This window comes from Macrobrachium nipponense, chromosome 45 (genome assembly GCF_015104395.2).
Source record: "Macrobrachium nipponense isolate FS-2020 chromosome 45, ASM1510439v2, whole genome shotgun sequence".
In the NCBI taxonomy this organism is placed as follows: Eukaryota; Metazoa; Arthropoda; class Malacostraca; order Decapoda; family Palaemonidae; genus Macrobrachium; species Macrobrachium nipponense.
In genome coordinates, this window is record NC_061105.1 from 42,323,062 (window position 1) to 42,348,618 (window position 25,557).

At 36.5% G+C, this 25,557-nt stretch overlaps 1 protein-coding gene across 1 annotated transcript in view; it reads left to right on the forward strand.

Moving 5' to 3' along the window:
* Positions 1–1,865: 1,865 nt before the first annotated feature.
* The window catches only part of LOC135214229 (DNA ligase 1-like), a 75,928-nt gene continuing 52,236 nt past the window's right edge, over positions 1,866–25,557 (forward strand). Inside the window, exons 1-3 of the mRNA XM_064248290.1 lie at positions 1,866–1,899; positions 5,476–5,720; positions 6,296–6,550. Of these exons, the coding sequence (XP_064104360.1) occupies positions 1,866–1,899; positions 5,476–5,720; positions 6,296–6,550 (534 nt within the window). The remainder of the gene's footprint in view (positions 1,900–5,475; positions 5,721–6,295; positions 6,551–25,557) is intronic.

The window sequence follows — 25,557 nt, forward strand, 5'->3', positions numbered from 1 at the left end:
AAAAGGCAAACTTCGGACGTTCGCTCGATTGAACGTAAAGGTGAACTGAGCAAATGGTTTGCTCCCGGGAATATAAGAAGTTTAATCGGAAGAGATGATATGAAGTTTCTCTCCATCATCCAACATTCTTTCTGTGATCTTATCCTGTGTTCCTTCAAGGAGAGGATTGTCGTCCTTTTCATGTCAGTGTTGTCCTCAGATTCCTTCTTCAGAAAACAAAGAAGAGAAAGTTGATAGAATCAAGGCATGAATGAAATGTCAACTATCATTAATATTCCCTCTCTAGTTATAAGAGGGAGAGTATTATTTTTCCCTCTATCTGTTTACAAGAAGAGGGATAATACACTATAAGATAAATAAAGCTTCTTCTCGTCCTCCATCTTCTCCTGATGTAGATAAATAAGAGGAAAACCAGGAGACGAAAGAGGAATAAAAATAAAAACTTATTCATTTACCTAATTCATTATCATCTCGCAATCCAGAGAAGAAAAATGAACCGAAGTCAAAATAAACTATCCAGTTCCATTTCTCTCTTACTTTGGTGATGAAAAATGCGAAGCTACACTTTGGAAATAAAAGACGAGGAGAGCAAAGGAAAAGAGACCGAGAAACCACCAGGGGACGAAAAATGATTCTGTTTTGCATCATCTGAATCGAAAGCGACTCGTTCCCCTCGGCGACGCACTCGAGAGTTGCAATGACACCAGCGCTGAAGAAAAAAACGTTTTTCCAATGCAAATGATCTTAATGGAAACATTTCTAGCGGAAATCACTTTTTGATCGTCGCCTTAGTTTCAGAATGTAATAAGTGAGTATATGTGGTAACTACGATCAAAAGGTCTTCTTTCTCTGCACCTTTTCCCACTTCTATGTGGAGGTCGATGTTTCTGACAGCTTTCTTCCTCCACCTAGCTCAGTCAAACACATCTTTCCCACCGTTGCCAGGGACACTAATGGGTCGGTTGCCTGATGCGCCTTATTCCTGACAACATCAGGCATTTTATGGTTATTATTTTTTACGACCGCATGCCCCTCCCCTGCTGTCATCAACCACAGTTATTGGCGGTGGGCCTAGCCTTTGACTAGAAAGATCCATCTGCAAGGCAGCAGTTTCCACATTTATTGGCAGTGGGCTTTTTATATCTCTTTACTAAACAGCAAGACTGCAAGGCCGCAGTTTCCACAGTTATTGGCTGTGGGCCTAGCCTTTGACTCAAAAGTAAGACTGCATGGCAGTAGTTTCCAAGTTATTGGCGGTGGGCCTAGCCTTTGACTAAAAAGTCCACCTGCAAGGCAGCAGTTTCCACAGTTATTGGCGGTGGGCCTAGCTGTTTTCTACAAAAGTACGACTGCAAGGCAGCAGCTGTCCTTTTAGTCGCCTTTTACGACACGCAGGACCTACAGTGATAGTACTCTACACCCTACCACAGGGTGGTTCGTCAAACACATCGTCTTCTGACAATTGTTTAATCTTATTTACTTTGCCGCTAAAAACAAATTCTTCAGTAATATAAAGGTACTTGTGGGAGACTTCTGCCATGGCCACCCCTGTAGTCCTTGCAGTACTTACGGATTGCAATATTCCGAAATATCCATGCTCTTAGAATTAAAGCCATATCGAAGAGCAGATCACAAAAATTCTATTAATGTAAAGAAATAAAAAAAAATGTACCATTCTTACTTCGAGTTGTCATTAAATCTTTCCCTGACTTTGAAAACTTTGAAAATCTTCAACATTTTAAGGTGCTTCTGCTCGCTCTCTTGCCTTCCCGGGCCACCTTGTCACCCATTGCCTCTCATAAGAGACCCTTCAGATATGGACCTTTTTTCTAAGCACGTATGTTTGGAATGAAGATATTAGCACCATGGCCAGGGTAGTGTTACATGGCTTGTGTACGTGTAAGTGCGTGTGTTTGTCACGTCTCAAAACAAATTCTAATATAAATATCGTGGCGATGTTATTGTGGTTCTCCAGATAACAGTGATGTGGAAATATTTCAAACAGAAATGTATATCATCTACGTTTCTTAAGTCAAGTAATACTTCCTCTCTAATTGAAAAAAAAAGTAAGTATATATATTTAATCTTACAGAACAGGTAGTTTTTATAAATATCGAATGATTTAGATGAGAACAAAATATCGCGTAGCCCCCATTACGTTATACTTTATTCTATAACATGGAAAATTATGTTTGTAATGTAAGCTAAGAAATTGTTTAAAGCAATTACGAATAAAACTAAGTTTCTTTCCCAAGCATATTATTTTATTCCTTATAAATTCAAAGAAAAAGAATTCATTGAAAAATTAAAGAAACCTGTTGTGTCTTGTTCTTCACACGTCACGAAAACCAGAAAGACATTTGGCAGCATCTACAAACGGTAATGGGCCACACACACATCGGCAACCAATCGCATAAATTTCACAAACAGGTTGAAAACAAGCCAAAGACTCTCAGTGGAGAACGAATCTGTGGCCATTGTTAACCATACGAAGCAACAGACAGACTACCAGGAAGTCGCTACATGTATTCACCTGTTGTCGATATGTGAGCGATAATTTGCAACCGTGTTTGTGACAAGTACTGTACTACTGTAATGTGAACGCACTTTCATGGTTACATTCTTTAAGAGAGGGATGTGAAGCGAAAATTATTTTACTTTCAGTTAAACTCTATGATGAATACATATAATTAAAATGAATATGAGGTAATCCTAGAACATATTTACTAAAATTAAATAAAATTCCCTGCCAAATTAAGGACAGTCTTCAATGTAAGGTTCTAGGTCTGCTTATGAGAACCAAGATACTGGACGATTTTTCACCGGATCTTTGTTGTGGGCGTCATGGAAGCAGACGGAACTTCCACCAGGGAAAGTGATGATGCTTTCTCCGAGATGAATGAGACCCCATTGAGAGAGGATCCCATTTGCTTTCAGTAATAGCCGACGTGGAGGGCTTGTGAGAGATCCTTTCACACGTGGAAACCTTGTGCTACATAACCTTTCCTTCTCTTTATATACATATTCATAAATATGTATATATGTGTATACCACCATAGTGCAAAGGTAGAGTACTGAACTCACATCTCACATCTGCAAGGTCAGTGGTTCAAGCCCGGCAATTATTCTACTTTTTCTCTATCTCCTTAGCCCATCAGTGTAACATTTACTAGTAGGGCGTGTACAGATCGCAAACGAAGGGCAAGTGTTCGCATCCGAACCGGACACGGAAAAAAAGATATAGGTATAATCCATCTATTTATTTCTCTATTCATCTACTATCTATAAATATATCTATAAAGTGGCTCAATGCAGTTGTAATTCCACTCCATTTTGACACGTATCAATAATTATTTGTTTCAATGAGTTTTAGCAACCACTGTAGGCACTAACAAAAGCACATCGTTAACTAAAAGTTGAAGTGCTTTGAATATTGATTGAATTTGGTTTCAGCCGGCTCGTATCTTACAATGATGGGCGTTATGTCTGTCCGTCCGTCTGTCATTCAATCACGGCCAAACGGCTGGTCCGATGGGCATGAAACTTGGCAGGGTTTTATAGTGGGGACCCCCAAGATGGTTTTTAATGGGGTTTGATCCTACCTCCCCCGATCACACCCACCTAATGGGTAAAACACTTGCCTGCACAGCAACCGTCGAAGCGACTCCTGGCGTTAAAACGGACAATCTTACTATAATGGCCGTTATGTCTGCTAGTCTGTACAATAGTGACTTTAGATTCTTTTCTGCTGGGAAATGCTTCACCTTCATCAAAGCTTTTCCTTTGATGGAAATTGTATAGAGGAGTTTTCCCTTTGGGTAAATTCGTTACTGAGATAATAGGTTTGCCTGAAGAAACCTTTTAGGAAGATACCGGAGAAGGCTGATGGATATAGGTTTATTTTTTCTGCGCAGTTCTATTGGTGAGAGAGAGAGAGAGAGAGAGAGAGAGAGAGAGAGAGAGAGAGAGAGAGAGAGAGAGAGAGAATTATTATTCAGTAGCCACCTCCCTCCAAAATAACAAACGAAATCTCTTTGCGAAAGACTGGCAGATAACCTCGGCGGAAAGATTTACGAAGACTCGACGCCCTGCATATTCTCTTCGGAAAAGTTTACATAGCGAAGAAATATAACTTTGGGAACAGCAGGTTTCTCTTCTTATTATCTTTTTTTCACTCGATTTTAATGTGCACTACTTACGGAAAAATTAATAAGAATAGCTGGTAGTAGTGGGTGACATAAGTCAATTTTATCAATCAGTATATCTGTTAACGAATATGTACGTATTAGAGCCTACAGATGGACAAATAAGGACAGATAGTGCAGGAGTTCACAGAGATTTGTATTACATCTCGAGTACAAAAAGGTTGATAGCTGAAGTCATCAGCTAGTGTGATGGGGACCTCCGAATGGTCATTCTTAAGTTATGCCGTTGGTGCATTGAGTAGGGGGCGCTGCTTGAACTGGCCCCCGAAACAGGTTTAAATTACATTTTGGAGTACATCAATGAAACCTGTGATAAATGTTTCATTTTGGCATTGCAATAATATATTACAGATGTGACATTCTTAAATGGCGCAATTGGTGCAAAACCCATTTAAGAAGGCCCTAAAGGGGGCGCTACTGTCACATTTAAATCACAATTTGAGTACATCAATGAAACTTTGTGGAAATATACCTTAGAGCTTCCTGATGAAGGATCAGTAATTCTAAAGTCTCATTTGGTGCAAACCCCATTTAAGAACGACCTAAAGAGGGCGTACTTTTGCACATTTAAAATACGTCTTATGTACAATTAATGAAATTTTGTAGAATATCCTTTAGACTTTCGTGATAAAGGATCAGCAGTCTTAAGTGTCATTAAGAACGGCTAAAGAGAGTTATTATTAGCATATTGAAAACGTCCTATATTCACTTTCTTTAGGCCTATGTACTCACTCAAGTCATCTCTTCCACATGTGCCACACCATTATTGTGAGCTCATTCTGTTTATCTTATCAACTCTGTTGTTTCACTGAATATAGAAGCGATACAATTTTAGAATGACAGTACTAATTGTGCCTTTCCTTTTCAGGTGCTCATGATCATGATACTAGTATAGTGGCAAACTTTGCTTTTATAGGGAAGTTAGCCAGTTAAGAAGGGTCTAAACTGATAAGTTTTATATTTCCTTGGGCAGAGTAATAGAACACAAATTTGGTAATATTTTGTAATTAAGTTTGAAATTTCGATAAACTACTATTATATTGAGATATTTTTTGTGAGATTATGGGCGTTATTTCAAAAACATAGGGGGTTTGATGATCTTTTTTCAGATGTCTCCAAACTGAGAGCCGAGTGTTCTATACACTGCTGGATATTACGCGAAATGAATTAAAATGTCTTTCTGAGCTGTTCATTTTCACATGAAAATTAGTTGTTGATGTAGCTATATAGAACGTGTTCTAGCTTAGAAGACAGCCCTTTTTTATTTCAGATATTATGGAGTCACCTCATCCTGCCAACAACGCTGTTCCTGGTTCCAGGCGTGACAGGCATTGTATTCTCCATGCTGGGAAGCCCTCGGAGAAGAAACAACGTTGTGATGTTTTTATCCTTCCACGAGAAGAACTGGCGTACTGTGCAGCCCCAGCTGAGAAGAGGCGTGCAAAACCCCAATTTCAGAAATCCGTTTATTATGTTTTGGTTGTCAGCTTGCCGAGAGCCCAGATGCGAATGATGGTTATCATGTATCCTGCTACCAGAAATTCACAGCCGTTACATCCACAATAATCAGCTTCCTGAATAGACCATCTGACGCTGGGTGACAGGAATTTGGTGCATTTACGTTCCAATGCAAGGGTAGATGACGATGAAACGAACCCCCTCCTCATCTGGAATTCTTCCTGTCACTTGTCACTTCTGTAATCAAAAGAGAAGAAAAAACAAAAAAGGCGGAGATATTTAACTCTTAGGATCGTGTGAAACATTATAAGCAGGCCAGAGGATTCAAGAGGCTTGCTGAACTAACCTCAGGATACAGCTGTCCTTTCGAAAGTCGTTGGTGTAGACTGGTGGCAAAAGAAACTAAGTACATCATTCATGCAAGAGCTCATTCTTGCTTGCAGCCAATAGAACTTCTAGTACTGAACAGAAAAAAGATGACACTCCACAGAAAAAGACAATAATTGCTGTTAGAAATATCAATGAATAAGTCGAGACGTTTGTAATTGCTGACAAACGCAGACCTGTTGACATATGTGTATGATCGTTATTGGACTTTTGTTCATCTGCTGTTAATCAAATCCTATGCGTAGGCACAGTTTGTTGTGAAACTAACAAATAAGTTTGAGTCCAAAATCAAGGTCCAGAGTCCGGTAGGTAAGAAATTAGGTGGTATTCTTTACAATGCTATAAAGAACACATCCATTTTTACCCTACCTGATGCTGCAATCACTGCAAGACATCTGGACCTCGTGTGGATGATGAGCCACGCATTTGAGACTGGCGTGCTTCCCATGTGGGCTGGCTTCAATGCCATCTTCTACAAGGATCAGCTACCAAAACAGGAAGTGAGATACATGCCAAACATTAACGAGCCCATCATGGAATGGTACATATGACCTTGCCGCAGCAAGATCAGCCATCCAAATCCAGGCTACAGAATCTCCAACATTTGACAATGTTTTCATCATGATGGGTGCTTTTCCATATAGAGGTGGTATTTTTCAAGGCCCTTGGAAAACTCAGCAGAATCAGGAGGACCAGACATGCTTATACTAATAAATATGAATATGTCTATCAGAAGGCAGTTTTGGTTTCAAAGAGCATAATCACTTGCAAATAGACATGTTAGTGGCCGGTCATCCCTTGTAGCAGCATATTATTAGATAGCAATGTTTTACCACAATATCTACTACTATTACTACCTTGTAAAAGGTGTGAAACATTAATTTTAAAAACTAATAATTCATGAGTTAGATACGTTAGATATGATATATTATAATATCCGAGTAAATACCATAAATGAATATCAAATTGTAAACAATATTGACACGTATTATATTTCACTCTTCACCAATGCACCTTTTCTTGTATGAATAAAATACTTTAATTATGTGAAATTTGTAGTGCCTTGTTCTTCTATATCAGTTACAAAAAATATTAAATTTATTTAATCTGCCATGTGCTAATAGCACTCTCTTTAGGCGGTTCTTAAATAGGTTTTGCACCAAATTCGATACTTAAGAACTACTGATCCTTTTATCAGGAAGTCTTAAGGATATTCCCACAAAGTTTCATTAATGTACATAAGACGTATTTTAAATGTGCAAAAAATAGCGCCCTCTTTAGGTCGTTCTTAAATGGGTTTTGCACCAAATTTGAGACATAAGAATTACTGATCCTTCATCAGGAAGCTCTAAGGTATATTTCCACAAAGTTTCATTGATGTACTCAAATTGTGATTTAAATGTGACAGTGGCGCCCCCTTAGGCCCTTCTTAAATGCGTTTTGCACCAGTTACGCCATTTAAGAATGTCACATCTGTAATCACAGTGTCAAAACAAAACATTTATCACAGGTTTCATTGATGTACTCCAAAATGTAATTATATATATATATATATATATATATATATATATATATATATATATATATATATATATATATATATATATATATATATATATATATATATATATATATATATATATATATATATATATATATATATATATAACACATTGTATTAAAAATAAAGGTAAGAGTGGGAAATCAAGTTAATTATTGAAGGACAGGAGGAAAATGATGATTATCCTATCTGAAATACTAAGCTTCCTATCGAGATTAACAAATAATGATCGGATATCTAAATGTGAAATAAATCTGTAACATAATATATATATATATATATATATATATATATATATATATATATATAATATATATATATATATATATATATATATATATATATATATATATATATATATATATATATGACATGCATAAACACAATCTGAACCCAAAAATTTTACAAAATGATCTAAAGGAAACATTATGCTACGGTATTTTCCTTTTTTTTACTGAGCGTTTAAAATGATATCCCCCTCTGTTAAGATATCTTGCATTGTTAAGAATTCCAGTTTAGAATAAATCTTCACGGATGGTGCTTCTGGAAATTAAAGTTTAACTGGAAATATTATGGAAGCCTGAAACGTCAAGAGTGGAAGGCAGTCAGAATGGGTAAATTGATTTGCCCTTTCACACTGGCTGCAAATAGAACCATGTGTCAGGCTTCATGTCACTTTCAGAGGATAAAAACTAAAAACAATTAGAGAGAAGAGAGGTAAATGACACACGAGAGAGAGAGAGAGAGAGAGAGAGAGAGAGAGAGAGAGAGAGAGAGAGAGAGAGAGTGAGAATATATTCCTTTTTCTTTCTCCTCTTGAAAAAAAAAAAAAGCAGAATGTGCAAATGTTACATCCCATTGGACCATATCATTCACAACTCAGCGCAGATTAGGCAAATATAGGTATTTCAATACAGTTTTTCTTGAGTCGTATGTATGAAATAGTCAGTCAAAGCGAACATAAGTAGGACTGATATTAAGTCGGTGTTTGGGCAATATATTTGACCAAAGAGGACTGGCAATAGACATGAAAGCAATTTTCTAGTGCACATTCTGAAATTTTTCCCAATTAACTTGCAATTTAAATTAGATTCTATGTCAATTCGTTAACCTTATATTAAAAAAAATCATTTATTTTAACGTCAGTGCATTCCTTTTAAAAATCTAAAAGCAATCAGCCACAGAAACAGGTACATAGGAAGACTACTGCTATTCAATTTTGTAGGATACTATAGGTTTCTGTTAAAAATTAAGGATATTTTTTGCTTACTAACCGCATAAACAACCGCAGCTAATTTGTATAAGGGTATTAAATGAGAAAATGTCAGATTTAGTGTGATATTTTTTGTCAGAGGTAAAAATTAATATTTCTATGATTATTAATCACATGAATAAATGAGAAACTTAATTCACACAAGGGTATGCACAAAATGAAAATTTTCATTGAAGCCAACGTACAGTTAATACCAACTAAAAATAAATTTATACAAATTAAAAAAATAAGTGCTGACCCAGTTTTGAATACCACATAGTGTCGTCCAACGTGGAAATATAGACTTGTCTTGGATTTGCTCTGGCAAAAGGAAAAAATCGAATAAAAGGTCGTTTCTCAGAACTTTGTTCCCAAACATCATTGAAAGTCCTACTGGGAAAAAGGAAAAAAGAAAACTCAGCCGGAGGGGGTGGCTTCCCTTCCAGCATTCGTTGAAGAGAGAGAGAGAGAGAGAGAGAGAGAGAGAGAGAGAGAGAGAGAGAGAGAGAGAGAGAGAGAGAGTTCTTTCAATGGAATATAGATGCTCACCCTGGAAACAGTTACTTTGCTGGAAATTAATAATTCGATAACCGGTTATGATCTGCACAGTTTGTCACCATTTATAGTCCATGGTCTAAACATGGGGTTTTGTTTGAGAAGATAGAGAAATATGAGACGGGGTTTTGTACTCACTGGTTGAACACCTTCGCAATTATTCTTATGCTCATTATTTTCTTCCCATTGTTTGCGGTAACAAGCTTGTATCGCTTGACTTGGGTAATCATGTGGTTTGTTAAAGACTTAATAAGTACTGAGCAGGAGTAGGAACTTCAAAAATTCCCGCACAAAAAGTAGTATCCTGAATTATTAACGAAAATGAGAAAATACTATACACGAATTCTTGTAAAACAAGATTTGTAAAACTTAACAATAAACTAATAACACGTTATTATACTTAACCGATTTTAATTCAGCATTATCACCACCAAAGAAACCAGCCCAAATATTTGTAAATTATTCGACCCCTTTCATTTTCAGTCTTCCATAAGAAGTTTCTTTAAATTGAGTGTCATATTCTTGATCAAAAGATGGAAGCTTACTTATCTCGACTTCGAAGTTAATGGTTAAAATACGTTGTCTTTTCAGCTTCGATTAAGACTAGCCGCACCTCGGTCACCGCCCCCACCCCCACCCCCCAAGCGTGGATTTCTTGTGTGTTTTCAAAAGCAGCGTTTCCTTGACACTATGAATAATTATCTTTGTAACAGTCTCCGACAATATCATGTTCACGCGAATAGTTCTTTTTAATGTCATGAAAAGCGAAAATATACTCCAAGGTCAGTTGCATGATAAAGTCAGTTATACGGTTAAGTTAAAACTGAAATCAATCTACGACTCGATATGACAAATGACCTTTATTCTAAGCTAAGCGTATAATAAATACATCTCTCGCCCACACGCTGACATTATATCACGCTGACTTTTCAGACCAAATCAAATTAACCTTCTTGCAGAAGAATATCACAAGGAATCCACCATAATATGTTTCCTGCCTCTTCACTCTGACCAAATGTGATATTTTCCCCTGAGAGAGAGAAAAGGAAAAAAACCTCATTGCATCACCTTCAGACCAAAGAAATAAAAACCAAAATTGGTTTTTCCTTTGGATTAACATCGTGATAAACGTGAGTTGCAAAAGCTTTAGTCGTGTGACTAACATTAAAAAAAATAACGGTTTAGAATCATTGCCGGATGATTAGAGAGCACTGATGTGAAAATAGCAATTTTCATGTTGCTTTTGGCGAGGGTGGAAGTCGTTTGAAGTATTTGCGGTTGCTATTGCCTCAGTCAGGTCAAAGGTCGAAATGTTCTTGCTGAAAATGCTATACTGGACACATGCGAAGAAAATGTCATTCGTAATCATTGTGATTTATCTCTGTTGGCCGACATACACATACACAGAAAATACTCTTTGTAATACTTTCGAATTTAATTGGTGAATGATTTTTTTTTAACTTCAAAGCCTTGTTACTGAAAATATCATTACCGTGAAAGTAAGCGAAGGAAACACTATTAATAATCCTTTCAAGTTTAATTCTATATTAACTTCTTTTGCATAACTTTTATTTCATTTTAACAACTGAAATGATATAATTTTTTTTTCTTAAGTTAATTTTCCACCACGGAGGAAATGTTTCAAGTTTCTCTTTAGCGCTGACTACATTAGGATATTTAGCTGAGGTGAATTCTATAGAATGTAGGGTACAGTTCCACTGTGAATCAGTTGTTAGGAGAGAGTGGAAAGTAATGGAAGTTAGAGAATATGAAAGGAGTTCCAGTAAAAGGAACGAAGAGGTTACAGCCAGGGGGCCCTAAGGGACGCTGCAAAGAATCCTACAGCGCACCGGATGAGGCGCACTGACGGCACCCATCCCCCTCCGGGATATTAGGATATTTAGTTGCCTCTTCCGTCGACTTCTGCTTCAAAAAACAACTTGATAGAGAATATTAAGGAGATATTTGAAGGCAGCTTCAACTTAAACTATAGCATTACAAGGTACAGTAAATCAGTCTATTTTCTATAATAATAATTGTCATTGTAGGTGACCAAAGTTTTTCAGTCTGACAACCATAATACGCATAATTATTTACGTTGTTTTTAATAAGTGCAATCAAAGGGGTTAGATGAGATAAAATATGGATAATAATCACATATACATTATGTAATAACTATTCTTTTTTCCATTACAGGAAACGACATTGCTTCACAACATTAGCCCAAAGTACCTGGGGATCCAAAATGAATCCAAAATGAAATCGAAACCAAAGTCTATAGCTGGAATCCAAGGAATCGGAGGCAGTCAAGGTCGCCGAATGAAATTTAGTTAATAAAAACTTCCTTTTATTCCATTTGGGAAAGGAAAGTCGAAACCTTCTTCCCGAACGACGCGTCACTCAACTCATAATTGAATAAGGCACTCTGTCTGAAGGGACTGGATCCAATATATAACAAAAGAGATTTTTTCCCAAAGAAATATTTTGGGTTTCTTTCCCTTTTGGTCATGCTCTGGAGTTGCTTTTACGATCGACAGGCGACTAAATGATACAGGCTATGCACAACGATGTGGATTCAATGAAGTAAAGGTGTGATTTCCAAAAACAATAACTAGAAAAATGTTATATAATTTTCTTTTCCTTTGTCTGGTATTTGAGGAGACAGATCTACATATTATTCCTCTAAGGACAACCTAAGGTATTCTTTTTTTTTTTCTGTTTTGCTTTTACGTTCGTTTCTTATCAAGACCTCTCTCTCTCTCTCTCTCTCTCTCTCTCTCTCTCTCTCTCTCTCTCTCTCTCTTCCATCTTTTTTTTTTTTTTTGTTTTTGACCTGCACGCTTTTTTCCACAAAAGTAAATTTGGTTGCAGAATTTATCAGCCCAGAAGACTAAGGAACTTACTTCCTTAAAAAGAAAAAAAGAAAATTTCTTTTACGAATTTGTTTGTGGGTCTGGATAATCACGAGGTATATTTTTTTTTGAGAATATAAGTTACAGAATAACATGAAATTAGGTGGTTGTTATGTTTACTTTTGTTTTTAAAAAAACCAAGCTTGTGCTGACTTCTAGATGTTTTTCTGTCCCATCGCTTAATAATGAAACATAGTTATAAGAAATCGTGCTATAAAATTCAGTAATTTCAGTAGTTACTGAAAGGTGTCAGAGAGCAAAGATTAATATAACTGGTACATTTCCCAGGAGACAACACTACTACTCACACCTTTCCGAGAAAAAACGATATAATAATAATAATAATAATAATAATCAAACAAAAACTTCTTTCAGTTTTCTTCTGAAGATTGAAAAGAAACCCACAAATTCAATTTGTAACTTGTTTACTTCTAAGTATTTACATTTAGTTTTACTCCACACTCGAGTACTTTACACACCCGGCTTGTGGCCCATTCTCAAGAGATGTTGGAATGTTAGCCTGGGTCAAGGCCCAGCAGTCTTCTGGAACTTCTTCTCGTTGTGCTGTCATTTATGCGATGGCTGTTCTGGTTTTCTTGAGAGTTGCCAATCCCCTCTTGTCGCTCTGATATCCTGAGCTGATGGTCAATGGGATTCACCCTTGTGGTAAGGGTGTGGTCACCGTAAGTCTGTTGGGCAGGAAACCTAATCTCCAGGTCAGCAGGGTCAATCTTAGCTTCTTTTAATATCAAGCTCGGCTTATGGGATCTTCTGAGGTAAAACCTTTGTTTCCTTCAATTACTTTGATCTCTCTGATAAGCGCACCTTCTACTACCCTCCTGTGACTAATTTGTTGCTTTGTATATAAGCCTACTGTATTTGAAATCCATCCTATGGTCATTTTCCCAACAATGTCTAGCTATAGCACTCCCCTGAGAGTTAAGCTGTACTGCCCTTCTATGTTCTTGGACTCTAGTCCTTATTCCCCTACCTGATTCCCCCACATATCTGTCTCCACAATTATTGCAATTGATTATGTATACCCCCGCTACATCATCTGTATTACTAGTCTTCTCCTTCCAATTTATTTTTACAGACTTTGTTTTTTTAAGGTATTATCAAGGTATATACAAATTTATATTGACTTTCTTTCATTTTTGAAGTGATTTGTTTCATTTAGGCATAAAAGGGAGGGGCAACTATTTTCTTGTTTTCTTTATTCCATGTACTCTCTACATTCGCTCTGTCAAAATATTTTTCTAGCTTTGGTGAGTGCCCTTTTTCTGAACCATTCGGGTATGCTAATGCATCGAAGCTTTTATCGATGTAATTTATTTCTTGCTCTATCTTGCAAGGGTCACACGTTCTCATTGCCCTAAGAAATAAACCTGTAGAACCCCTATTTTTATATCATGACTATGAAAAGAGAAGAAATGAATATATGAGTTTGTATGTGTTGGGCTTTCTATATGTGGTGAATTCATATCCTGTTTCTTTTCTTTCTATGAGTATGTCTAAAAAGGGCAGTTTATTATTGTTACTTTTCTCTAAAGTGAACTGGATATTGTTATCAAAACTTATTGAGCTCATCTAGAAAAGTTTCTATTTTATTTCCATCCCCTTGCAGAATAGCAAAAATATCATCCACGTATCTCCACCATCCTTGCAGTTTTAAGTCAGGGACATTCACATTAGGAACTAGATTAGTTTCGAAATATTCCATATAGATGTTAGCGAGTATAGGTGATAATGAGGACCCATAGCTACTCCATATTTCTGTTTGTAAACATGTCCCTCAAACGTGAAATAAGTATCACTGACACACAATTTGATCAACTCAAGGAAGACGCCTATTTCGATGTTTGGATTGAAAATACCCTCATTATGTTTAGTCTGTAGGAATTCTAATACTTTATCTAAGGGGACATTGGTGAATAATGCTACTACATCAAAACTAACCATGTGTCCCTTTATATTCTTTTTCTTAACTTTGTCTATGAATCTACTGAATGTTTAATATGGGATTCTGAAAAATATACCTAAGTATATTTCCTAGTTTCTCCAGCTAACCACACTGCTAAGTTTTTGTTAGAGATTTCCTACTAGAAACAATAGGGCGTAGAGGGCAGCCCTCCTTGTGTATTTTGGGGCTGCCATATATATATGCAAGTTCAGGTAATTTACTTGAGAATAATTTAGTGCATAGCATGTCCTTCCCATTACCTAGTCTACTGATTATTTTCTTCACATTCTGATTAAAGGTATTCTGAAGCTTTTGGATTGTTGGAGGATTCTCTATTTTAGCATACGTAGTTTCATCATCTAGTAGCCTGTACATTTTAACCCTATATTCTGAGCTATTCATGATGACAATACTACCCCCTTTGTCAGCTTTCATAATTCTAATATCTTTGTAGCTTTTTAATCCCTTCAGAGCGATACTAAATCTCCTTGGCAAGATATCTCCAAGGTTTGCTTTCATTACTCCCTATCATCACTCTCTGAGAAAAGGAGCTAAATCATTGTGATGTTTCAACATTAAGGTAGTTAATCTTGCTGTTGAATTCTATGATAATATTGTTTGTAGTCCCTGCACAAAAATTTAATCCTAGCCCTAGTGCTGCTGTTTCATCCCTAGTCAATAATCTACTTGAGATATTCTTTATATTATCCATATTGCTAAATTTTATCCAAACCGAATTACTAAATAAACTCTCAAACTTATTTTTAATGTTGACCATGTTACGATTTGTATCAAGAAAATAGTTGCCCTCCCTTTTATGCCTAAAATGAAACAAATCACTTCAAAAATGAAAGAAAGTCAATATAAATTTGTATATACCTTTGATAATACCTTAAAAAACAAAGTATGTAAAAATAAATTGGAAGGAGAAGACAGTAATACAGATGATGTAGCGGGGGTATACATAATCAATTGCAATAATTGTGGAGACAGATATGTGGGGGAATCAGGTAGGGGAATAAGGACTAGAGTCCAAGAACATAGAAGGGCAGTACAGCTTACTCTCAGGGGAGTGCTATAGCTAGACCATTGTTGGGAAAATGACCATAGGATGGATTTCAAAAACAGTAGGCTTATATACAAAAGCAACAAAATAGTCACAGGAGGGTAGTAGTAAGGTGCGCTTATCAGAGAGATCAAAGTAATTGAAGGAAACAAAAGGTTTTTACCTCAGAAGATCCCATAAGCCGAGCTTTGATATTAAAAGAAGCTAAGATTGACCCTGCTGACCTGGAGATTAGGTTCCTGCCCAACAGACTTACGGTGACCACACCCTACCACAAGGGTGAATCCCATTGACCATCAGCTCAGGATATCAGAGCGACAAGAGGGGATTGGCAACTCTCAAGAAAACCAGAACAGCCATCGCATAAATGACAGCACAACGAGAAGAAGTTCCAGAAGACTGCTGGGCCTTGACCCAGGCTAACATTCCAACATCTCTTGAGAATGGGCCACGAAGGGCCTGAAAGTACTCGAGTGTGGAGTAAAACTAAATGTAAATACTTAGAAGTAAACAAGTTACAAATTGAATTTGTGGGTTTTTCTTTTTCAATAATAATAATAATAATAATAATAATAATAATAATAATAATAATAATAATAATAAAATCCTCATAGTAATACGAGTCTTCAAATGGAGAAATAAATCCACAGTCATGTAATTGTACATATATCTAAATTTAAAAACCTTAAGGATAGCTTTCGGGAATCTGTTCGGTTCCAGAAAGCTATCCTCAAAGTTTTAAATTTAAATATATGTACATTTACATTACTGTGGATTTATTTCTCCAATAATAATACTGTTAAAGATTATTTGCATAAAGAGGGTTTATTTCCCAAAATAATAATAATAATAATAATAATAATAATAATAATAATAATAATAATAATAATAATAATAATAATAATAATAATAATAAAAGACTATACAGCCAACTAAGAGGGGAAGACAACCACCCAGAAATTCCTGAAGCCGAATCAAGTAAGAGACTCTGGGGAAAACATATGGAGCAATCCGGTATCACACAACAAACATGCAACATGGCTCCAGGAAGTCAAGGAAGAAGAAACAGGGAGAATAAAACAAAGATTCACAGACATCACGACAGACACAGTCAGACACCAACTAAAGAAAATGCCAAACTGGAAAGCCCCAGGTCCCGATGAAGTCCATGGATACTGGCTCAAAAACTTCAAGGCCCTACACCCACGAATAGCAGAACAACTCCAGCATTGTATCTCAAATCACCAAGCACCCAAATGGGATGACCACAGGAAGAACATCCTTAGTACAAAAAGACAAGAGTAAGGGAAATATAGCCAGTAACTACAGGCCTATCACCTGCCTACCAATAATGTGGAAGTTACTAACAGGGATCATCAGTGAAAGGCTATACACTACCTAGAGGAGACAAACACCATACCACACCAACAGAAGGCTGCAGAAGGAAGTGTAGGGGCACAAAAAGACCAGCTCCTGATAGACAAAATGGTAATGAAGAACAGTAGGAGAAGGAAAACCAACCTAAGCATGGCATGGATAGACTATAAGAAAGCCTTCGACATGATACCACACACATGGCTAATAGAATGCCTGAAAAATATATGGGGCAGAGGAAATACCATCAGCTTCCTCAAAAATAAAAATACAATGCGCAACTGGAATACAATACTTACAAGCTCTGGAATAAGGACTAGCAGAGGTTAATATCAGGAGAGGGATCTTCCAGGGCGACTCACTGTCCCCACTACTCTTCGTAGTAGCCATGATTCCCATGACAAAAGTACTACAGAAGATGGATGCCGGGTACCAACTCAAGAAAAGAGGCAACAAAATCAACCATCTGATGTTCATGGACGACATCAAGCTGTATGGTAAGAGCATCAAGGAAATAGATACCCTAATCCAGACTGTAAGGATTGTATCTGGAGACATCAGGATGGAGTTTGGAATAGAAAAATGCGCCTTAGTCAAACATACAAAAAGGCAAAGTAACGATAACTGAAGGGATAAAGCTACCAGATGGGAGCAACATCAAACACATAGATGAGACAGGATACAAATACCTGGGAATAATGGAAGGAGAGATATAAAAACACCAAGAGATGAAGGACACGATCAGGAAAGAATATATGCAGAGACTCAAGGCGATACTCAAGTCAAAACTCAACGCCGGAAATATGATAAAAAGCCATAAACACATGGGCAGTGCCAGTAATCAGATACAGCGCAGGAATAGTGGAATGGACGAAGGCAGAACTCCGCAGCATAGATCAGAAAACCAGGAAACAAATGACAATACACAAAGCACTACACCCAAGAGCAAATACGGACAGACTATACATAACACGAAAGGAAAGGAGGGAGAGGACTACTAAGTATAGAGGACTGCGTCAACATCGAAAACAGAGCACTGGGGCAATATCTGAAAACCAGTGAAGACGAGTGGCTAAAGAGTGCATGGGAAGAAGGACTAATAAAAGTAGACGAAGACCCAGAAATATACAGAGACAGGAGAAAGAAAGCAGAAAGAAACAGAGGACTGGCACAACAAACCAATGCACGGACAATACATGAGACAGACTAAAGAACTAGCCAGCGATGACAATTGGCAATGGCTACAGAGGGGAGAGCTAAAGAAGGAAACTGAAGGAATGATAACAGCGGCACAAGATCAGGTCCTAAGAACCAGATAGGTTCAAAGTATGATAGACGGAAATAACATCGCTCCCATATGTAGGAAGTGCAATACGAAAAATGAAACCATAAACCACATAGCAAGTGAATGCCCGGCACTTGCACAGAACCAGTACAAAAAGAGGCATGATTCAGTGGCAAAAGCCCTCCACTGGAGCCTGTGCAAGAAACATCAGCTACCTTGCAGTAATAAGTGGTACGAGCACCAACCTGAGGGAGTGATAGAAAACGATCAGGCAAAGATCCTCTGGGACTATGTATCAGAACGGATAGGGTGATACGTGCAAACAGACCAGACGTGACGTTGATTGACAAAGTCAAGAAGAAAGTATCACTCATTGATGTCGGAATACCATGGGACACAGAGTTGAAGAGAAAGAGAGGGAGGATGGAGTATCTAAGATCTGAAAATAGAAATAAGAAGGATATGGGATATGCCAGTGGAAATCGTACCCATAATCATAGGAGCACTAGGCACGATCCCAAGATCCCTGAAAAGGAATCTAGAAAAACTAGAGGCTGAAGTAGCTCCGGCCTCATGCAGAAGAGTGTGATCCTAGAAACGGCACACCATAGTAAGAAAAGTGATGGACTCCTAAGGAGGCAAGATGCAAACCCGGAACCCCACACTATAAATACCACCCAGTCGAATTGGAGGACTGTGATAGAGCAAAAAAAAAAAATAAAATAAAAAAATATAATAATAATAATAATAATAATAAGAAAAAGAAGAAGAAGAAGAAGAAGCAGAGAGAAGAAAGACCTTCCTCCAAGTATGCTTAATCAAATCTTCCTCGATCCTGAATTTTCAGGAAGAGATGACTCAAGAATTACCACCTGAAACCCAAACAATTACTCAACTATCCTGGCCACACAGAATCACGTCTGGAATTCTAAAATAACGTTTCACGACCTGGAGTGTAACGAGAAGAGTACGAGAACAGTACGGCATTCGACGTTTGACATTTGGCGAAACGAAACCGTTATGAATTCGGAGAGCTTCAATCAGGAGAAGCCAACGAGGGAATCATCGTCGACATTTTCTCATTGCTTGGTTTTTGTCATGATGCAATGCAAACCATTCAGGTTATTTCTGAATCGGCGGAACATTCGCGAGTTCATTTTTCATGCTATATCTGGTCAGGAGGCCGAGCGAATCCTTTTCGTCCCTTGAGGATGAATGTAACTTTAAACGGAATTTTGGGAGACAGTTCTTGCCAGGGGGAAAAACAACCGATTATGGTTTCCGTATCAAAGCCTATTTGTTTTGTTTGTTTGTTTGTATGGTGTTTTTACGTTGCATGAAACCAGTAGTTATTCAGCAACGGGACCAACGGCTTGACGTGACTTCCGAACCACGTCGAGAATGAACTTCTATCACCAGAAATATAAATCTCTGACCCCTCAATGGAATGCCCGAAAATCGAACTAGCGGCCACCGAAGTGGCAGGCCAAGACCAAACCAACCACGCCACTGAGGCTCAAAGCCTATTTGAATGACGAAACTGGTTAACTGTTCTTGATAAAGTCATGAAGTCACGTTCATAACATTAAATGAAGAGGAAGGAAACAGGAGTAATGTCTCTCTTTATTTAGACGTTCGTTTTCCAGTACTGTTTCTCGAGAGCTGATTCTGCCTCGTCTTGCCTGTCACCGTATGCTAATGCAATTAACGCCACTGGTGGCGCAGCTGTGTAGATAAAGACTTGTTTCAAGATGACATACTCGTTCATTTTAGCTTCGATTTGGTCAGTTTAATTACAATGCATATTGTGTTGCTCGAGTTGTGGAAATGAAGAGATTTTCGTCGACAGAAAATGTGTTTTCACTGACATACCAGTTTCTGGACGAAAATGCAGCATTCGAATGAGGTACCAATAATATATTTTCTCATTCTCTATCCTTGCCAAACCTTTTTCCAAATCAAGTTGTTAATTTTTTTTATCATTATCACTTTCGGAATCATCATCTGTGCTTTACAGGAAATAATACTTATTCTAATTATTAAATCAAAATGGTATTTTTGTTTATTCGGGTAATATTCCAAAGTAGATATTGTGCCAATCGAAATAAATATAATTGAGAAATCGGATAAAATTAAATAATGTTTATTCCACTTGCAAATCAAGGTAATACTGGCAGGAGAGAGAGAGAGAGAGAGAGAGAGAGAGAGAGAGAGAGAGAAATATTTTATTGGCATTATTATCACTATTCTCATTTCCTGTCTAGCTTAATTCAAGTGTTTAAAACCGTGCATTTAGATCACAAGGTTTATGTGGTATTATTTTCAAGTATTATTAAGGCTGTAAATTAAAACTTATTGAATTAGTAGTAATATAAGAGAGCGGCGAATGTTGACATAAATGACGTATTTAGCTCTGTATTCCTTGCAGTATTTACGGATTGCAATAATCCGAAATATCCATACTGTCTTAGAAATAAAGCCCTATCGAAGAGCAGATCATAAGAATTCTATTATTGCAAAGAAATAAAACAAAAAAACTTCATCATTCTTACGTCAAGTTTTCATCAAATTTCTCCATGACGTTTAAAACTTCAAAAATCTTGAACATTTGCTTCTACTTCAAATATGTGGCTTTTATTGTTGTTTATTGTGGCTTTTTATTCTATTTATTTTTCGTTTGTGTGTTTGTTTGTATGTGAATCAAGAGGAAATGGAATAAACCCAAAAGTGAAAATTGAAATATGTTTATCCCTTCATATGTATGCATCATAATTTCAAAGAATTGACGTCCCTTTTTAGCACTAGAATGAATTGAAGGCACATTTGACTGTTTATTATTCAGGATTTAATCAGTGAAACCAGAATAACAGATATTTTTGTATTTTTGGAATTACAGAATTCAATTTGACTCCTGAATGGAAGAACGAAAAAGCTTCCTATGGAAAAAATTTTTTTAAGCTGAATTTTAATATTCATATTACAATTGTATTTATATTTGAAAACGGTATACAGTATCTCTCTCTCTCTCTCTCTCTCTCTCCTCTCTCTCTCTCTCTCTCTCATTTCACTTGAATATGCAATACAGTTTTCATCACCAACACTAAGAAACGACATAAAGTTAATTCCATCCACCAGGCAAATAGGTCACCAAAGACGACCAGAGAGCCTGAACATGTATGGCTTAGAAACACGACGATTGTGATGACAACTCATAGAAACATTCAGTATACTGAAAGGCATAACAAAATTAGCCAGTAACCTATTTACGTTAAACGAAAACTAGACAAGAAATAAAGTATGGAAACTAGAACTGAAGAGATACAACACATCTCATTACGGGAACTTCTTACATACAAGATGTGTGACACGTGGAATAAACTACCACCAGAATTTGTAAACAGCAACATTGTGGAAGAGTTTAAAAGAAAGCTAGACAAAATCATTAGGGCACTGCTAGAGATAGGGTGAGCACACGATGTCTCCTCGGACCTCGACCTCGGATGGACTAAAAGTCTTTGAGACATCTAATCCTTGTAAGTCCTTGTGAACCTCTCTCTCTCTCTCTCTCTCTCTCTCTCTCTCTGTAGCAGACTTCCTTACAAGGAACCATATTCTATATCGTGGCTTCACCCCTATAGAAATTACCAAAAACAGTACCACAATAAATATGAAAAGAGAAACTATCCTTACTTAAGAGAAGACGAAATGAAAACTAAAACTCTTTCTTTAAAATAATAATGATAAATAAAAACGTTTTAAAATTAACAACTTTTGTGCCTATATTTTACGGAACATACCTTTCCATTTTCCTATGACTAAATTGCTTTCCCTTCAGCAAATCTATTTGGGCGCAAAATATCACACAGTTTAATTATGGAATATACTTTCACATTCGTGTGTGATTCCTTCAGGAGAGAGAAGAGAGAGAGAGAGAGACGAGAGAGAGAGAGAGAGAGTGGTAAGGGTAGGCAGAAAGGTGTCATGAAGGAAATAAACTGACCATTGATCAGGAAGGAAACGACCAATTTCAGTTGGGACATGGTAATAAATTGGATGATAGATGAGCAAAAGAAGAGAGGAAATTATTGAGAATGGAAAGGGGAAAACGTATCTTAAGGGAAACGAAGAATAATAGGAAGTGTGGTGAGCAATTTCATGTGATTTGAAAAGATATAAATGGTAATTTAGGAAGGGGGAAGGATTAGGAAAGACAAGAAATGAATGTTAATATAGTCTGACTAATAATAATATAATAATAATAATAATAATAATAATAATCTAATATGTTTTCTAAAAAGTAATTGGTGCCTAAGCTGCGTAATTTATAACGGTTGTTTTTCTCTATTTTCTAATTATTTTGGTTTCTCATTGTTGCTTAAAACAATGAAAAAACAAAAATTAAAAAATTTAGAAAAATTGAGAACAAACTTTATGAAATTAACGCAGCTGAGGCCAGTAATTACTTTTAATAAAACATGTTTTAAAAGAGGGTTTATTTCAGCATACAATAATCATCATCATCATCATCATCATCATCATTCATCATCATCAAGATTACGATTTTGGGCGAATTTAAAAGCGCGAAAATAAAACGAAGAAGTCTCCGTTTTATTTTGTTTTCCGTAAAAGGAAAATGGAAGTCATTGCTTGATGGCGCCTTTATTGCTTTTCAAGATGGTTTCCACGACTGAAATATAAGTGAAACAATTTATAAAGAAAGTCTAAATCCGAGAATGCTTTCACAGCTTGAGGAAAAGATGGTCTCGAAAGAAGGACCTCTCCTTTCGTGGAGTGGAAGAGAGAGAGAGAGAGAGAGAGAGAGAGAGAGAGAGAGAGAGAGAGAGAATTCACTTATTCGATCGACAAGGAAAAGCAGATGTAAATTCTTGTCGAAGTCTCCTTCGGAAGGGAAACAAAGGGTTCTTGGAAACACAAAGGAAAAAGGGAAGAAGAAACGACCGAATTTGTTCGAAAGGAAACTTCTTCCACTTAGACCTCCGTCTTTCGAAGCTTAATTAGCACCTGGTGGGGGGGGGGGGGGGGGGGGGGGGGGGGGGTGGGGGGGGGGGGGGGGGGGGGGGGGGTGAGGGTTGGAGTTTGGTCGGTACCCTGGGGATAGGGTGGGTTTTGTTTTGCAGGTCTGCAAGTTTTTCGAAAAGCTTTTGTACTAAAACAGACTTTTTCCCCTCTCAGAGCGCTTCTCAAAAATGGAAGAGGTCGCGAGGCTAAAGACAGAAGCTTTTAAAAAGATACTGAGGTTTTTAAGAGATCTGTCACTTAAAATCATCCAAAATAATAGGAAAAGGTAAAAAGATCACCTCTTGGCCGGTTATTGAAATACAGCGACTAGAAAGTTTTTATATGTTTATATCTGTTGGTGTAATTACATTTAAACACACACACACACACACACACACACACACTATATATATATATATATATATATATATATGTGTGTGTGTGGTGTGTGTGTGTGCGTGTATATATATATATATATATATATATATATATATATATATATATATATATATACATATATATATATATATATATATATATATATATATATATATATATATATACATATATATATATATATATATATATATATATATATATATATATATATATATATACAGGAGAGAGAGAGAGAGAGAGAGAGAGAGAGAGAAAGAGAGAGGGAGAGAGAGAAGCAGGGGGGGATACTGACCTTGCCAAAACGTTGGAGACAGGGAAGGACTCGAGAATTACAAAGCCAAATCTCCTCGCATGAGATCGATGAAGTCCTTCTCCAGAGTTGAGAGACTTTATACCAACATCAAATACTTTGCGCCTCACGACGCGAAAGTTCGTCTGAAGACAAACTATCAAAAGAAATGGGTCGGAAAATGTCTTTTTCCTACTGCACAGAAACAGAAGGGTTTTCGACTAAACTTAAAGCAGCTAATGGTTATTTGATAAACTGCAAAACTAAAGGCAATTTGAAAAATATTTCAGCATACTGATACAGAATAAACGCGTAAAATAATCGTAAAATTAACTTGGTCATTTCACAGACCAAAATCTTTGAGCGACTATAGGAAACGTGAGTTTTAATGGGCCTGTGTAAGGGAATTTGGCAAATTGTTCAACGTGTCGTATTTTGACATTTCCATCAGCTTATTTTTTTTCTGTCCAGCTTCTCTACGCAAAACAGCAAAGTATAAATGGAATAAGAAAGGAAGAATTGCTATAGCAAGAAGAGCAGACACATATAACAAAGAACCGATTACCTTCCAACGACCAAGAAAGGCTCCTAAAGGGAAAATCCTCAATGATACGATTCTGTTCCAAAACTTTTTCCTTTTTTTTCCGTTCTCATCTCTTCCTTTTTTGTCCATATTAGAGCTTTTATGATTATGCAACGAGACGCGGAGAAAATAGAGCAATGATTCGCTTGAAATGGTAGAGAAGAAAGAGTGAAAGGAAACACGAAAATAAAATTGAAAAGCTGTTATGGAAACGACGTGTTCTCTCTCTCTCTCTCGCTGGGGTGAATACATTTAGAAGAAGAGATGAATTCTTGATCACATCTTACTATTGTATTCTTCGAAAGATGTGCGGTTCATTTCGCCTGGATACGTCCAAACCTTGACTCGCATTTCCCATTTCTTCATAGTGTTTACAAAATATTGATGAGATGAATTACTTGATTTGAAATGAATTAGACTCAAATATGCTTTACCGACAATTAGGGGGAATAAGTTTAACTTATACGAAATTTGCATATCCGTTTCAAAAACGCTCCATATTTCAATTTAGCGGTTTTAAAACTACTGTGTGCTCTCTCGGGTCAGAGTGTACCTGATGATATCCTTTTTTAGAAAGGATACCATTCTGAAAAATGAAACAAGTGATATAATGAAGGATGGATGGATATATTGCTTCCAAACTAATACAGAAAGGAGGTAACAGAGTAAGAAAGTTATTTTTTTCATTCCATCACGTCATTATTGTCATTAATAAACATGTTATTACACAGTCGACTTCAGAAGAAGTTGTGTATATATATATATATATATATATATATATATATATATATATATATATATATATATATCTATATTTATATATATATATACATATATATATATATATACATATATATATATATATATATATATATATATATATATATATATATATATATATATATATATATATATATATATATATATAAGCGAATACCACAGGAAAATGATAGTCAGAAATCCAAGCGCTTTCGTCTTTACTAAGACATTGTCAAGGAACGAATGAAATACAATTGGAGAGAAAGTTATCAGGTAAACAACAGATCAAAAATACCAGATGGTTAATTGTCAAAAGGGTAAAAGTTAAGAAGGTAATCCAGGATTATCGGATATCACACGGTCACAAACCAAAATCATAGATTTAACCCTAACAGAAAGTACAAGTTATCTGTAGAGTTCAAAACACTATAAAAACTGAATATATTAATTTTGTTGCTTATATTTATCTACAACTTTTTTCATTATGAAA